General features: G+C 54.8%; 2 protein-coding genes across 9 annotated transcripts; both read right to left on the reverse strand.

The window, feature by feature from the left end:
- Positions 1 to 284: 284 nt before the first annotated feature.
- On the reverse strand, positions 285 to 5125 carry NAA10 (N-alpha-acetyltransferase 10, NatA catalytic subunit). Of its 4 annotated transcripts, XM_090264542.1 has the most exons (8): positions 4980 to 5122; positions 4443 to 4541; positions 4052 to 4110; positions 3172 to 3217; positions 2970 to 3085; positions 2726 to 2770; positions 1316 to 1400; positions 285 to 612 (listed from the first exon to the last, which is right to left on the reverse strand). In XM_090264542.1, exons 1-8 carry the CDS (start codon positions 4998 to 5000, stop codon positions 376 to 378), a joined length of 708 nt encoding a protein of 235 aa, XP_090120668.1. In that variant the 5' UTR covers positions 5001 to 5122; the 3' UTR covers positions 285 to 375. The 4 variants fall into 4 exon arrangements, with proteins under 4 accessions (XP_090120668.1, XP_090120669.1, XP_090120672.1 ...); XM_090264543.1 differs by lacking the exon at positions 2726 to 2770 and having other exon boundaries at positions 4443 to 4590; positions 4980 to 5125; XM_090264546.1 differs by lacking the exon at positions 2726 to 2770.
- Positions 5126 to 5428: 303 nt separating this feature from the next.
- Positions 5429 to 12639, reverse strand: RENBP (renin binding protein). Of its 5 annotated transcripts, none has more exons than XM_090264538.1 (11): positions 12577 to 12639; positions 12187 to 12296; positions 11962 to 12037; positions 11691 to 11766; positions 11451 to 11539; positions 10551 to 10775; positions 9949 to 10030; positions 9409 to 9584; positions 8611 to 8742; positions 5651 to 5738; positions 5429 to 5579 (listed from the first exon to the last, which is right to left on the reverse strand). In XM_090264538.1, exons 2-11 carry the CDS (start codon positions 12291 to 12293, stop codon positions 5446 to 5448), a joined length of 1185 nt encoding a protein of 394 aa, XP_090120664.1. In that variant the 5' UTR covers positions 12294 to 12296; positions 12577 to 12639; the 3' UTR covers positions 5429 to 5445. The 5 variants fall into 5 exon arrangements, with proteins under 5 accessions (XP_090120664.1, XP_090120663.1, XP_090120667.1 ...); XM_090264537.1 differs by having other exon boundaries at positions 11367 to 11539; XM_090264541.1 differs by lacking the exon at positions 10551 to 10775 and having other exon boundaries at positions 11367 to 11539.
- Positions 12640 to 13234: the final 595 nt, after the last annotated feature.

Genomic DNA, 13234 nt, shown 5'->3' on the forward strand with positions numbered 1-13234 from the left:
AGCCCAGCAAGGCAGTGACAAAGCAGGGCTCAGAAGGCAGAACATCTGGCCCCCAGGTGGGGGGCGGGGCTTCTAGAACTCCAGGGTCTCCCTCCCTAGGGTTCAAAGATGCTGAAAGCCAACAGACTTGGGAGCTCCACCTCCAAAGCCCTGACAAAGCTCTTCCCTTCTACTTGGGCTTTACAGGACGCGCAGTGCCAAAGGACTGTGTGGTTCACCTCCACAGGGTCACAGAGGGACCTGAGAGAGGCACCCCCCCAAATGTGCACACTCGCACACACAAACCCCCCAAGGCCACTGGGTGAAGTTTATTGTGAAACCTTGGGTGAGGATGGGATAGGCAGGCCAGAGTAGGGAGGTGAGCACTTGCAGGCTCTACGAGGCCGAGTCGGAGGCCTCTGAGCTGTCCTTGACATCGGTGCTCTCTGTGGTCTCACTGACCTCGCTGAGGTCCTTGCTGTCACCACCGCTGTCCTCTGCAGCCAGGCCCTTCTCCTCACGACAGGGCTCTCCTGAGCTTGGAAGTGAGTTGCCCTTGTTCTCCACCTTGTTCTCGATGGAGCCCAGCACTGTGTGCCTGCTCTTCTCCTTCAGTTCCAGGTGCCGCCTCAGCTGCCATCAGGAGCCCAGGGAGAAGCAGGAGGAAGGAGATAGGGCCTAAGTCTCCAGACCATGTAGGCCCTCTCAAGCCGCCCAAAGGAGTCTATGCCAGTCACTTTGCTGGGGGCAGGGGGCAAAATGAGAGGCAGCAGGGCCAGGGCCGGAAACACAGGACTGCATTGGTTGAATCCTGGCTCTGCCCTCTCTGGGCCTATTTTCTCTTCTGTAAACGGAGTTTGCTCATGCCTTCCTCACATAGGCTGCTGTATGACCTTGACTTTCTCCTCAGCCCTGTTTTGTCTTACCCCTGAGCCTTGAGGCAGGCCATGGCTGTCCCCAGGCCCTCACTGCTATCCTGGAGCCCTCACTCTCAGAGCATCCAGGGGCCTCCTCCCTTGCCTCTCACATCACGCCTCAGGGTGGCACAGGCTTCTTCCTGAAAATGGAATCTTGGGCCGATGTGACCCCCTTCAAAGCCCTGACAAGGCCCAGCTCCCTCCCTGACAGCTGAGAAAACTGAGGTGACAGGGGCCAGGACTCCCAGCAACGTAGCCACAACACCTGGTACCTGGTCCTTCTCACCTCCAGCCATCGCAGGCCTCCTACTGTCTCAGGGCCCCTGGGAGCTTCATCTTCCCTCCAGCAGGGCCTCCCCTACTTGCCTTGCTTTTATTTATCTGTGGGGACTATGGCCCTGGCCCCACTAGACTCTTACCTCATCAGCCATCTGGGTGAGATCCCGCTTCATCGCATATGCATCTTCCCCATCTGCATAGTATTTGGGCTCCACTTCACTGATCCTGTGGGCAGGGGATGGATAGGATGATCTGAATCAGTGGTCAAATTCTCCTCAGTCTTCTGGCATCATATGCTAGTGAGGCAGGATGTCATCTCCACCGAAAGGACACTTTTGCAGACAAGTCCCATTTCCAACACAGTCTTCCCTCTGCTCTCTCCAGCATGAAGTACTGCCAAGTGCTCTCATCCCTCTCTCCCCTCCTCGGGGTCCTGCCATGGTCCTGCAACCCTAATCTGGCTACCAAGATCTTTCTGTGGTTTCTTGTGAGTTGAAGCCTGAAATTACACCATCCTCTTCCCTCCCTGCCCTGCTCCCTGTCATTTACTGAGACTGCACAGTTGGTTCCTCTGCCTACCAATTGGGACTAGGGAGGAGGGGTGTGCACCCTCTGTGTCTGACAGGCATTGCCAGGCAGCATGGCCTCCAGCCCAAGCAGCTCAGGGGCTGAGCCTTCACTGGAGGTATACATGCAGACTTGGGCACCTGCTACTGGAATAGGAGCTGGGCTCGATGGCCTAAAAAGGCCCTGCCATACCTAAGGCCCTGGAATTGTTGACCACCAACGGTATCAGCATCTAGGTCAAAGACCCCTTCTCAAATACCCTTCACAACAGTCCCTTCTCATCTCCCACCAAACTCAGACTGAGTGATGTCTCAGTGAACCCTCCATGGACAACCCATCCCAGCCCCATTTTCAAATGGCTTTTGCAATCATGTATTGGGTGCATCAATTCCCTGTCAGGCTCTCTCTGTCTTGTACCAGGTACACAGAGACTGCCATGCCCCTGAGTGGACCCACCCTCATCTACCAGGATGCCCAGGGCTCTAGTTTCCTCCGCTCCTTGTGCTGACAGCACATCCTTTCTGGATGTGCTCAGGCTTCTGTAGCACCACATTCTCTTTTCTTCTGGTCCCACTGCGGTGCTTCTAGGTGCCTGGCCACTTTGGGTCCTGTTCCTAGGCTTCTGCTCATGTCCCAAGCCCTCATCTCTACTCCTGAACCTTCACTGAAAAGCCTGTGTGCTCTTCACCATGCTGCCCTTCACCTGCTCTCAGGCAGCATCAAGCAATTGCTCCTCCACCCAGCAAGACACATCACACATCCTTCTGCATCACAACATACCTTGAGCAGATGGCAGCAGGTAGGTGCCATCACCACTGAGAGTGGAGCAGGCACCCTGACAACCTGTGTGGAGTCTGTGACCTGCTGCCCATGTCAGTCTCCCCCAAGCCCCTGCCTGGACGTCAGCTCAGCCCATCTCAGCCATGTGGATAAGCTAGACCTGGGACCACCCCACTCCATTAAAGAAATCTAGATCTACTTACTGAAAGTTGAGGGTGTTGGAATAGAGGTGCAGGGCGGCCCGGTTACTGCAGGGGAATAAGGTACTGCTGAGCTGCACAGACTTGGTCAGGAAGGGATAGCACGTCCAGGTCCTGTCCCTCTTCCTAGTGCCCCCTCCCCACTAATCCCACTTCCAGATCTTCTCCAAAAGCCAGAGCACCCCAGGACCCACATCAAGACAGTAGCTCCTCCCTACTCCTCCCTTCCCTCAGCCCTGGCTTCCACCTCTTCCTGACATGCAGGGAGACGTATTTGGCATTGAAGTTTTCAATCATGGCTCGGGAGGCCTGGTCCATCAACTTCTGAGCCAGGCCAAGGCGCCGGTGGGAACGCTTCACAGCCTGGTGGAAAAAGAGTGGGTCCTCAAGGGCTGCCCCAACTAACCCCTACTTCCAACCTCATCAGAGCCTGTGTGGGCCCTACGCACCAGTGAGGTGATATGTCCATGGGGAACATCATCTGGGTCCTCTTCCCTAGAGCAAGAAGAAAGGAAAGAGGCTAGCAAGGAACCTGGTGCAGATGCACCTCCTCCCCACCCCCACATATGTACATAACAGGAGCACAAACTCCTCTAGCTGGCCCCAAAGTTCCTCCAGACCTGGAGTGGGGGAGAGCTGGGACTCTCAAAACCCCTCACAGCCACCAAAAGACATGTAGTGCCAATGGAGTACAATGAAATATTGTCCAATGATAAAGACACAAGCTAGCAAGCCATGGAAAGACATGGAGGAAACATATTCACATTACTAAGTGAAAGAAGCCAATCTGAAAAGGCTACATAGTTTCTGGTTGCAACTAAATGACATTCTGGAAAAGGCAAAACTATGAGACAGTAAAAAGATCAGTGATTGCCGGGAGGAGGGTGGGATGAATAGGCAAGGACACACAGAGGATTTTGATCATAGGACAGTGAAACTACTCTGTATAATACTCTAATAGTGGATACACATCATTAGATATTTGTGTAAATCTATAGAAAATACAACACCAAGAATGAAACTTAATGGGGACTATAGACTTTAATGATGTAGCAACACTGGTTCATCCATTGTAACAAATATACCACAAGGCATTAATAATAGAGGAAACCAGGAGGGAGAGAGGAGCGGTATATGAGAACTCTGTACTTTCCATTCAATTTTGCTGTAAAGTTAAAAGTGAACTAAAAAAAAGAAAGTCCGTAAATTAATTTTTTTAAAAACTCCCAACCCAGGTAGCATCCACTAGACATGTGCAGTGTTGGTGCCGCCCCCCCTTCCCCAAGCCCAGCTCCCACACCAGGTTTCTCTCACTTCTTGGCAACTCACATTTTGGCCAGGACATACCCCACAATCTTCCCATTCTCATCCTCAGCGATGTAAGAGAGCTGGGTGAGAGGGAGGAGAAAGAAGTCAGAAAACAACTTCCTGTCCCAGGTGAGGAGTCCTTAGTGGACAACTGGGCCCACAGCCCACTGTGTGCATGACAGACGGGAGTCCGTCAAATGGTGAGTTCAGTGACAGCTCCTGACCTCCAGGCCAAGTGGCTTGGTTTCCCCACACCACACTATGCCCTGTCCTTCCCAGGAGAGGACAGACACAAGTGTGAATCCTGTCCCTCCTTTGGTCCAGTTCTAAGCTACCCACCCCAGGTGAAAACATCCACTCCTCCCAAACTGACGCCTGATGTCCACAGTCCCCAAATCCCCTAGCTGCCCACCTGGGGCCAGGAGAGGCCATGGTAGAAGTAGTATTTCATCTGATAGTTCTCTGGCAGGCACAGGAGGTTGCAGTGCTGCATGTTCATCAGGTCCTCTGGCTGCGGGGAGGAGGGCAGTGGAATGCAGTCAGGCCTGGAGCTGCGGTGACTAAGCAGGCCTCAGTCCTGTCAGAAGCCTTCTCGCTGTCTGTCTAGTCACCGATCACCCCTACCCCCCGCAGGGCTTGGCCGGCTGGTGACTGTCTTTACACAGGCCTGGCCCACAGCCGATGTGCCAAAGCCGTCTGTTCTTGGAATGAACGTGGGTGCCAGCGGGGCTCCCGGACATCATCCAACTGAGCCCAGACACCCCGCAAAGACGGGGTTCGCAGCTCCGGCCCCCTCTTCGGGTAGGTCCAGCCCCACGGACACGGTGGCCTTCACCTCCCCGCGCAGGGCGGCCAGCCCGGGGCGCGCCAGTCCCCTCGGGAGCATGCGCACGCGGCCACCCGGCCCGCACCCACGCGGCGCGGACAGCCTTCCACCCTGGCTCCTCACCCTCGCATTGCGGATGTTCATAACGGCGGCGGGGATCGCGGCTCCCACAGGGTCGTGAACGCGCAGTCAGCTGCCGCCGCGCTCCAAAGTGACGCCGGGGCTGGGGCCGGGGCCGGGGCCGGGCCTGGGGTAGGGGCTGGGGCCGGGGCCGGGGCCGGGCTTGGGCTTGCGGGGGCGGGGGCGGAAGGGGCGGTGCGCTCCGGGACCGGCCACCGGCCGGAAGTGCTCGCCGCCGCACCCGCCCTAGCGGCCTCACGGCCAATGCGCGGGGCGGGCGCGGGCCGGGGCGGGACTGTCGCTGGGCGAGGCGGTGTACCGGGCTGGTTAACACGCGGAGCAGTCGGGACTGTCGGCTGATGGGCTGCCATCTGGGCGAGCAGGTGCCCTCTGGCAAGCGCGGCGGGTGCCACCCGCCCCCCGGCAACCCCACAGACACGTGTACGCTGTCATTGGAGCGGGCTCAACTTTATTCCGCGCTTCGGCAGACTGGGTCAGCGGATGGAGACCGGGCGCCGCTGTCCGGGACTGGGGCGAGGCGGCTCAGTAGAGCGCCCAGCATCTCCTCACACATGGCCAGGCACCGCGGCACGTGGAAGCAGCCTGCGGGGAAAGGAGAGGGCGAGTTGGGAGAGCCCCGGAGCCCGTGCAGTCCCACCATGTCCCCCACTCACCTTTGAAAGGACCCCCCTTGATGGTGAGGGCAATCGTCCCCTCTCGGTTTAGGTAGCCAAACCATTCCCCGTACTCAGGATCTCGAAACTGGAATAACAATGAGACAGTGACAGCTAGCACCTGCAGGAGCCGTCCATACGCGACAGGCCTAAGGAAGGGCCTCTCACTTGTCCCCACGGCACCGCGAGCCGGGTTAGAGTTCGGGTTGACCCCAGATAACGTGGCTCCAGTCGGTGCTCTTAAAACACACCATACCGCGTCCTGGGTAAGGAGAAAAGGGAGGGGCTTTCCCTTTTCTCCTTTCTGCAGGGGTTTGAGAGCCTGCAGCTAGATAACCCACTGAGATAAAGGGGCACAGGCTGTTAGATTAAACACTGCAGTATGAACTAAAAAAAACCCTGCTGAGGGATGATAGAAACTTTGTATCTTGATTGCGCTTGTGGTTACAAAGATGTGTACATTGGCAAGTCTTAGCGAACTGGACACTCAAAATGGATACATTTTAGTGTCTATAACTTGTACTTCAATAAAATTGATTTAAAGAAAGAAACAAAGAGAACCCTGAGGGAGGTGCTGATCTGTCAGGTAACTTTATAACAAGTTACTTCCTTGGAGTCCCTGCTACCCAGGCCTGTGCTCCAGTAGCTGAGACTGTGAATGTCCAGCATGGAGATATGATTTCTGCCGTGCTCGCCACAGGTCCCGAATGCACCTCCCCCTCCCTTGGAGCCATCTGAATCCTGCCCCTGCCCAGCAACTTTGTTGACTCTTCCGCATTCCTCCCTTCTCTCCTGCTCGAATCCCATTGGGCACCTGTCCCCTGGAGGCTTGTCAGTTCCTTCCAGACACCCCAGGATGAACCTTAGAGCCCTAACCTCAGTCTTTCTTTTTCCTTCCGGGATAGAGACTTCAGTGGAATTGAGCCCCTTCTCAGAAGGGTCAGAAAGGAAATCAATGACATTGAAGTCCACTATCAAAGTATCTTAATTATTATTGTTTTTAATAATAATAAAAGTACATTTTCAGGCCGTAACCTGGTAGCTCAGTTGGTTAGAGCATTGTCTCATTACAACCAAGGTCTTCGGTTTGATCTCCAGTAAGGGAACATACAAGAATCAACCAATGAATAAATAAGAGGAACAACAAATCAATGTTCCCTTCCTCCCCACCCTCTCAAAAAATCAATAAATAAAAAAAGTGTCTTTTTAACTTGGGGCCCATGAGTTGCTGTATTCTTCATAGTGGGTAAAACTATCTCTGTATCTATTCATTCTATCATTCTAGCGATATTGTTTGTGTCCTTACTCATTTTTCAACCACTTGATCTGACATGGAAAGATAACAAAAAATTTAACTGTTTTCCTGTCCAGTTTTTCTGTGGGTGTCTAAATTTTTGCTTTTTGTAGTCTGTGTTGGTTCGTGTATAATGATTGACCTGTTGGTGATAACTTTTATAATTGTTCAAATGCCATCTCTATCTCTTTAAAATGTATTCCTTAAATTTAACTTGAGGCAGTTAAACACATGTTCTTTATGAATGCATTCAATATTAAGATACAGCCGTGGGTCTCATGAGTCCTGGGTTTGGAAGTAGTGATCAGCTTGTGCGATACTTGGTGATGCCTCTCTAAGTACAATGTAACATGAACATATTTGGGATATTTTTAATGCTTTATTTTACTTATGTTTAGAGAGAGGAGAAGAGAGGGGGAAAAGGGGAGAGAAACATCAACATGTGAGAGAAACATCGGATCAGTTGCCTCTTGCAAGGCCCCAACTGGGGGTCTGGCCTGCAACCCATGCATGTGTCCTGACTGGGAATTGAACTGACGACCTTTTGTTTGGCAGGCTGGCGCTCAATCTACTGAGCCATACCAGCCAGGACCATATTTGGGATTTCTGTTGGTGACAAATCTGGGTGCTGCTAATACTACTATGGTCACTGCCTCCATTAATAATGGGAATAAATGCTGGATTTCAGTTAAAGCTTAGTACAAATAAAGATGTAATTTTCTCTCAGATTTCAAAGCCCACAGACCCAAGAATAAGACCCCCTGCTATAGTCCCTCCCATTCTGGAGTTTACCAATGGAGTAAGTTGTGGCTTAGAAATATATCAGGAATCTTCATTCATTCACCACCATGCTCAGCACCCGAGGTACCCCTCAGAAGCAGCTGGTATCACTCATCACTCTTTGGCCTCTGGAGGGCCCCGGCTTCCTTCCTACCTTGAACCTGAGTCTTGTCTCTTTTGCTGGGCCTCCTATTCCCTCTTCTCCTTTGGTACTTTTAAAAGCTTACTTTGTCTCCTGGCTTCCAGAATTATCCAGATTCTTATGACACCCAAATAATCATGGCCCAGACTTCTCCCGCTTAACCAGACTCTGATCCATCTGCACACTGCAACTCCCACCCCAGGCCAGGCCCCATCATCACTGGCCAGGATGACACATAAGAGTCTCCTGTCACTCTGCCTTTGCCCTGTGCCCTACAGCCTCCCATCCTGAAGCCCCAGGACCCAGTTATGCCTAAATCAGACAAGGTGACAACTCTATACAGAGCACCCCCTACCACTATTATTTCCTCCCACAGCCCCCTGACCTTGCTCTATTTTTCATAGCTCTCATTGCCATCTATGTTTGCCTGTTCACTTGTTTATACTCTGTGCCCCCCCCCACCCCAAGAAACATAAGCTTCAAGGGAGCGGGGACTACTCTGTTGACTGAACAGAGGGCACCAGGGGACCTCCAGGAACTCTCAGACCAACTGAGGGATCACACAGAGTGAAGTGGGAAGTAGGGGGTGTGGGATGAGCCTCCCCATTCCTGGCCAGCCTTCTCCAACAGCCCAGGAGAGCATGGCCCTGACTCAGGCCTGCCTGGGAAGGAATGACTGCCTGCTGTCTCTTCTACACCCTTGCTGTGCCCATAGAGGGCTGTGAACCAGGAAGCAGCACTTACCTGGCGGAAGGTATACTCAGCCACCTGGTAGAAGAGGTGCAGTAAAGCAGGGTTGCCACTGTCACTGTAGCCCATGAGTAAGGCAATCATGGCTTCATTGTGTGGCCACCAGAGCTTCATGGCCCACTCCAGCTGAGAGCAGAGCAAAGGAAGGCATCTGAGAGCCCTGGGTCCCACCCTCTGCCACCCCTCTCAACAGGAAAGTCACCCTCACCTTTCAGGTCCTGGCTCAGACTCCATCTGGCCCAAGCACTTGGAGCTTAATCACAAGATGGACATCTCTGGGAATCTGAATGGCCCCTCAAATAGGACTAGCTTCTTGACCCACCGTACCCAAAAGGGCAAGGATGGGGCAGGCTTTCCTTTAGCCCCAGAAATGAAACCCTGTCTGTTTTGTCAGCCCCTTGGACACTCAGGTCCTGCCAGTGGCAAAGTCAGCCACTCTCTGCAGATCTCAGCAGGATCAAGGCACAATCAGAGAAAATAGACATAAGGGAGCAAATCTGCTCCCCCCCTGCTGACACCTTAAAATCACCCAGAGAGCCTTTTCAAGATGAAGAGAACAAGTGTCTCTGCATCAGTGTTGTCTGTGCTCCCCAGTGGCCTCCCTATGCACACAAGGTTGAGGGTCACTGGCACAGAAGTCAAGAGCTTACCACTGGGGTCATGCTGGGCAAGTTCACCACTCTGAGCCCCAGCTCCCTCTCTGTGAAATGGGTGATGAGGGCAAGCTTTGAACCTCCAAAGACAGAAAGCTTTGAACAGGTTAGTATCATGTGGCCCTGAGCACATTCCCACCTGCGTAGGGCAGAGGCCATCGACATCCTGGAAGTAGAAGAGGCCTCCATGGTCAGGGTCCCATCCAGAGTGGAAAGGCAACAATAGGAACTTGTCAATAACATGGGCTCGAAGTTCAGAGTCACCTTTCCTGATGGCATGACGGAGCAGGAACCATCCAGCTTCTAGTGCATGGCCTAGTGAAGACTCGGTGTAAGGCAGGCTGCGGATCCTCCCCTGGGCTGGGAGGCTCAAGCCCCTATGTTGACCACCGTGCTTCCCTTCTTACCTCCTTAACACTGGGAGCTACTCAGCTCCCTGGCCCACATGACAGACCCTCCCTTGCAGAAAGCTTGCCCTCCCAATCCACCCTGGAGTAGGTTTCCTACTGATGATGCCCCAGCCTGGGAAGCCCTGTCACCACTTCTTTGTCTGGTCCTTGGTTGGTGGAGGGTGAAGGGAGGAAGGCGGTCCCCAGGCACTCCCCACGTCTTAAGCCCAGAGACCAAGGCTGAGCACTTCCCTCCTCCAGGGTGGCACTCAGCCCACGCTGCCCCTCACCTGGGTTCTGGTGTCTCCCCAGGCAACCAGAAAGTTCCTTGCCATCCTCTGACACATTCTCCAGCACAGCTTGCCCATCCCTCTGCCAGGGGAGGAGCAGGAGTAGGTAATTCTGCTTTCAGCCCCCACCATCCAACCATAAAGACCCTTCCTCCCTCCATAATCTTCAAACTTGGGCAAGCCTTGCTCAAAGGGGTGTTTGAGGAGGGGCTAATTCACTCCCAAGAGACTGAACGGGTTCTAACTCTCGCTTTAGGCCTGAATCCCCCAAGGTGAGAATGGTGAAACATTGAAGGGACTGAGATTGGGTGGGCTGAGCAGCCCATAGAAGCCTGGAAGGACTTGGGTCTGTTTGGGTTTCCTGCTCTCTGACATGCCCAAGGCTCTGGCACCCTCCCTTCTCTTGTCCTTGGCCCCACCCAGTTTCCTGGGCTCTCCACCTTCCCAAGGGTCCTGGGCTGAGCCTCCCCGTCTTGAAGGGAATCATCAGGGTCCAGGTCGGGGTGGGTGCAGGTAGGGGAGCTGCCCTGAAGGGTGGAGGTTGCCCTGCTCCCCAGCACCCAGGCCCCATCTGGCAGCTGGCATCCTCCTCCTACCCCCACCTGGACATGCTGCAGAATCCTCTGGGCGCACCAGTCCCCTAGCTCTGCATAGTTGCCTGCCAGCTCCTCATTCGCCTCCCCAAGCTGCTCCACCAGGTTGAGTAACATCATGGGCACTGCCATGGACTCTGAGGCTGGGGTCCCTGGGAGCCATGGCCGGCCAAGCCCCGATGGGTCTTTCCGCACCCAGTGTATAATCTGATCCATCATCTCCACCGCTTCCCTCTGGGTGGAAGGGAAGGCCCAGGCTGAGGCTGCATCCCATTCAGTCCAGTTCCCTGGGATGGGAGAGCCGAGTCCTCCCACCTACTCACAGGACACCCTTCTTCACCAAGGGCCTACTCTGGGCCCGGCCCCAGGTTGGGTGCTAGAGACCAGGGTGGATCTGCCCCACTCTGCCTCAGGGGCTCCCAGTCTGAGGGTATATGCTACCTAGGGAATGAGGTTGGGTCTGAAAGCACAAGGGACCCCAGGGAGGAGGGAGAGCCCCCCTCCCAGGTGGAAGCTGGACATGGATTGGCCCCTCTGTACTCAGGACCCCTGTGAAGGTGTGGGGATGGGGGAGGGGTTCAGAAGTGAAGGAACCTTCTGGGGAGATACCCTTAGACACACAATGACAATACAATGCAGTAAGAAGGGTATTGCCAGAAGCCCTGGAGTCATGGGGGCCCAGAGGAAGGAATGACATTGACAACAGATCCAGCCTGCAGATGGCCTAGGGAAAGGGCTTGCACCCAGAGTGGGAATGCATCAGGTGGCTATGCGCAGCACAGGCAAGAGCACAGAGATTCTCAGGGCAGCCTCCTTCCCATGCACCTGGTAATGCGCTTCCCCTGTCACCCGCCACAGCTCGTTCATGGCCATGGTGTAGAAACACTCGCTAAAGATGGTTCGCTGCACCTTGACTGGGCGGCCATCCCGTGTCAGGACAAAGGCACATTTCTTCCCAGGAGGTGCCACTCGGGCATAACGCAGCAAAAATTCGCCACCTGGTGGTTGGGAAATTGACACACTAGAACTCCAGTGAGGACATTCTCACCTCTTCCCATTGTTTCCAGGTCCCTCTAGAAAGTAGGCACACATGAGCTATTGAGTAAACTTGGAGTGCCCTCTGGGGAGATAGGGGCAGGGAGAGGGCACCTGCTTTAGCTGAATCCAGAAGTTCAGGGCAGCGGAAGCGCTCAAATTTGCGGTAGAGATGACAATACATCCACACCTGCGGAAGAGCAAAGGGTACATGGTTTACATGAGGAGCAGCAGGGTCCTCAAGGCTGGGATGAAGGGCAGTCAAGGAATAGTGTTGAGATGACAGGTCTTGTCGTGTGTGTGCATGTGTGGACTGAAGAAGGACAGGCCAAGCTGACTTTGGCTTACACCCCTGGGAAAGCTGCAACCCTGGGCACGTTCCTACCTGCCTCCCCTGCAGCCAGACATACTTGAGGTCGTCATACACATGCCCATTGTGGCTGAGGCACGTGAAGAAGCCCCTGTGGGACACAGCGTTAGCAAGGGGGAAAAAGGGGCCTTGCACCCCCAACAGCCTGCTGGGCCCAGCAGATCTGAGACTGCTAAGAGTGAGGTGGGGGCTCAGGTGGGGCAAAGACCGTGCTGAGAGAACCAGAAGGGCGAGGCGCACCCATGCTCCTGGTCGTGGGAGTGCTCCATCCAGAAAGCCACCACACGGTCCAGCTCCTGCCCCACACGCTCCTTCCAGGCCTGCAGAGTCTCCCGCTCCTTCTCCATATCCTGGGGAACTTGGGACTTGGAGGTGCAGCCCCCCCACCGACCTCCCCATCTTCCTGAATCCCAGCCTCCTGAACGGGCTCCTCTTTGCCCCAGGTCACCCCAGGTTTGAGTGGGATCCAGCCCTTGAGTTTCCCTCAACTCGTGTGCGGGGCTGCCCTCCGGCCCGGGACCAGCCCCAGGACTGACCCCACCTAATTGGGTATACTTCAGAACAACACCCTACCCCTCAGGGGCCTCACCACTGGCCCGCCACACTCGGAGACCCCCGGCTCATCCCTACCTCTCCTCCAGGAAGCCAGACGGAGATGGTCACGTCCCGTGACTGTCACTCAGCTGACCCAGCTTCGCCCCACCCATCCCCTCCTCCCGGGTTCTGCAGGGCCTGGGGGCGGGGCCCGAAGCGGAGGAGGGGCTTTGGTATTCGCTAGGCCCCGCCTCCGGGGTCTGGCCCCGCCCCCACACTCGGGCCCGCTGCGACCCTCTAGTTGTCTGAACCCCGAGATTACTGCTGGTGGGTCTGTCAGCTCAAGATCTTCCTGGTGGGAAACACTGGGTGAGCTGGCAGGAAGGTCTGGGATGGGGTAGGGGGTGAGGAGTGGTGGGTGTATTGAGGAAGGCAGGCCAGCTTTCCCTCCCCAATCACCTCTCCCCAACCTTGAACTGGATCCTGAGAGGGGCCCTAGTATGGGGGGTGTGACTGGGCAGAGCAGGGAGACCAAGGGCGGTAGCCTCAGCAAGGGTGTGGGGCTCAGATGGAGCAAGAGAGGGGACAGCTGGAAGTGCCTGAACTGAGGCCCCTCTGACCTGTGATCCCACAGAATGAGCAACTCCTCTGAATGAATCAGCTCCTCATCAATCGCTTCAGCGGTCAGGGTCAGTACAAGGCAACCACTGGCATTTACTTCTTAGCTCAAATGATGCAGCTCAAAAGCCAGACA

Source organism: Furipterus horrens, unplaced genomic scaffold (assembly GCF_987537825.1).
Source record: "Furipterus horrens unplaced genomic scaffold, mFurHor1.1.pri manual_scaffold_17, whole genome shotgun sequence".
Taxonomy (NCBI): Eukaryota; Metazoa; Chordata; class Mammalia; order Chiroptera; family Furipteridae; genus Furipterus; species Furipterus horrens.

Bases quoted from the DNA above. Each gene is read 5' to 3' on its own strand.
- NAA10 (XM_090264542.1), bottom strand. From the start codon at position 5,000: ATGAACATCCGCAATGCGAGG. The intron at 4,111-4,442 runs GTGGGCAGCTAG...CCTCTCACCCAG, and splicing joins ATGGCCTCTCCTGGCCCCAG to CTCTCTTACATCGCTGAGGA. The intron at 3,218-4,051 runs GTGAGTTGCCAA...TTCTTGCTCTAG, and splicing joins GGGTATGTCCTGGCCAAAAT to GGAAGAGGACCCAGATGATG.
- RENBP (XM_090264537.1), bottom strand. From the start codon at position 12,293: ATGGAGAAGGAGCGGGAGACTCTGCAGGCCTGGAAGGAGCGTGTGGGG. The intron at 10,031-10,550 runs GTGGGGGTAGGA...CTCCCCTGGCAG, and splicing joins GGATTCTGCAGCATGTCCAG to AGGGATGGGCAAGCTGTGCT. The intron at 8,743-9,408 runs GTGGGAATGTGC...CTCTGCTCTCAG, and splicing joins ATGGCCTCTGCCCTACGCAG to CTGGAGTGGGCCATGAAGCT.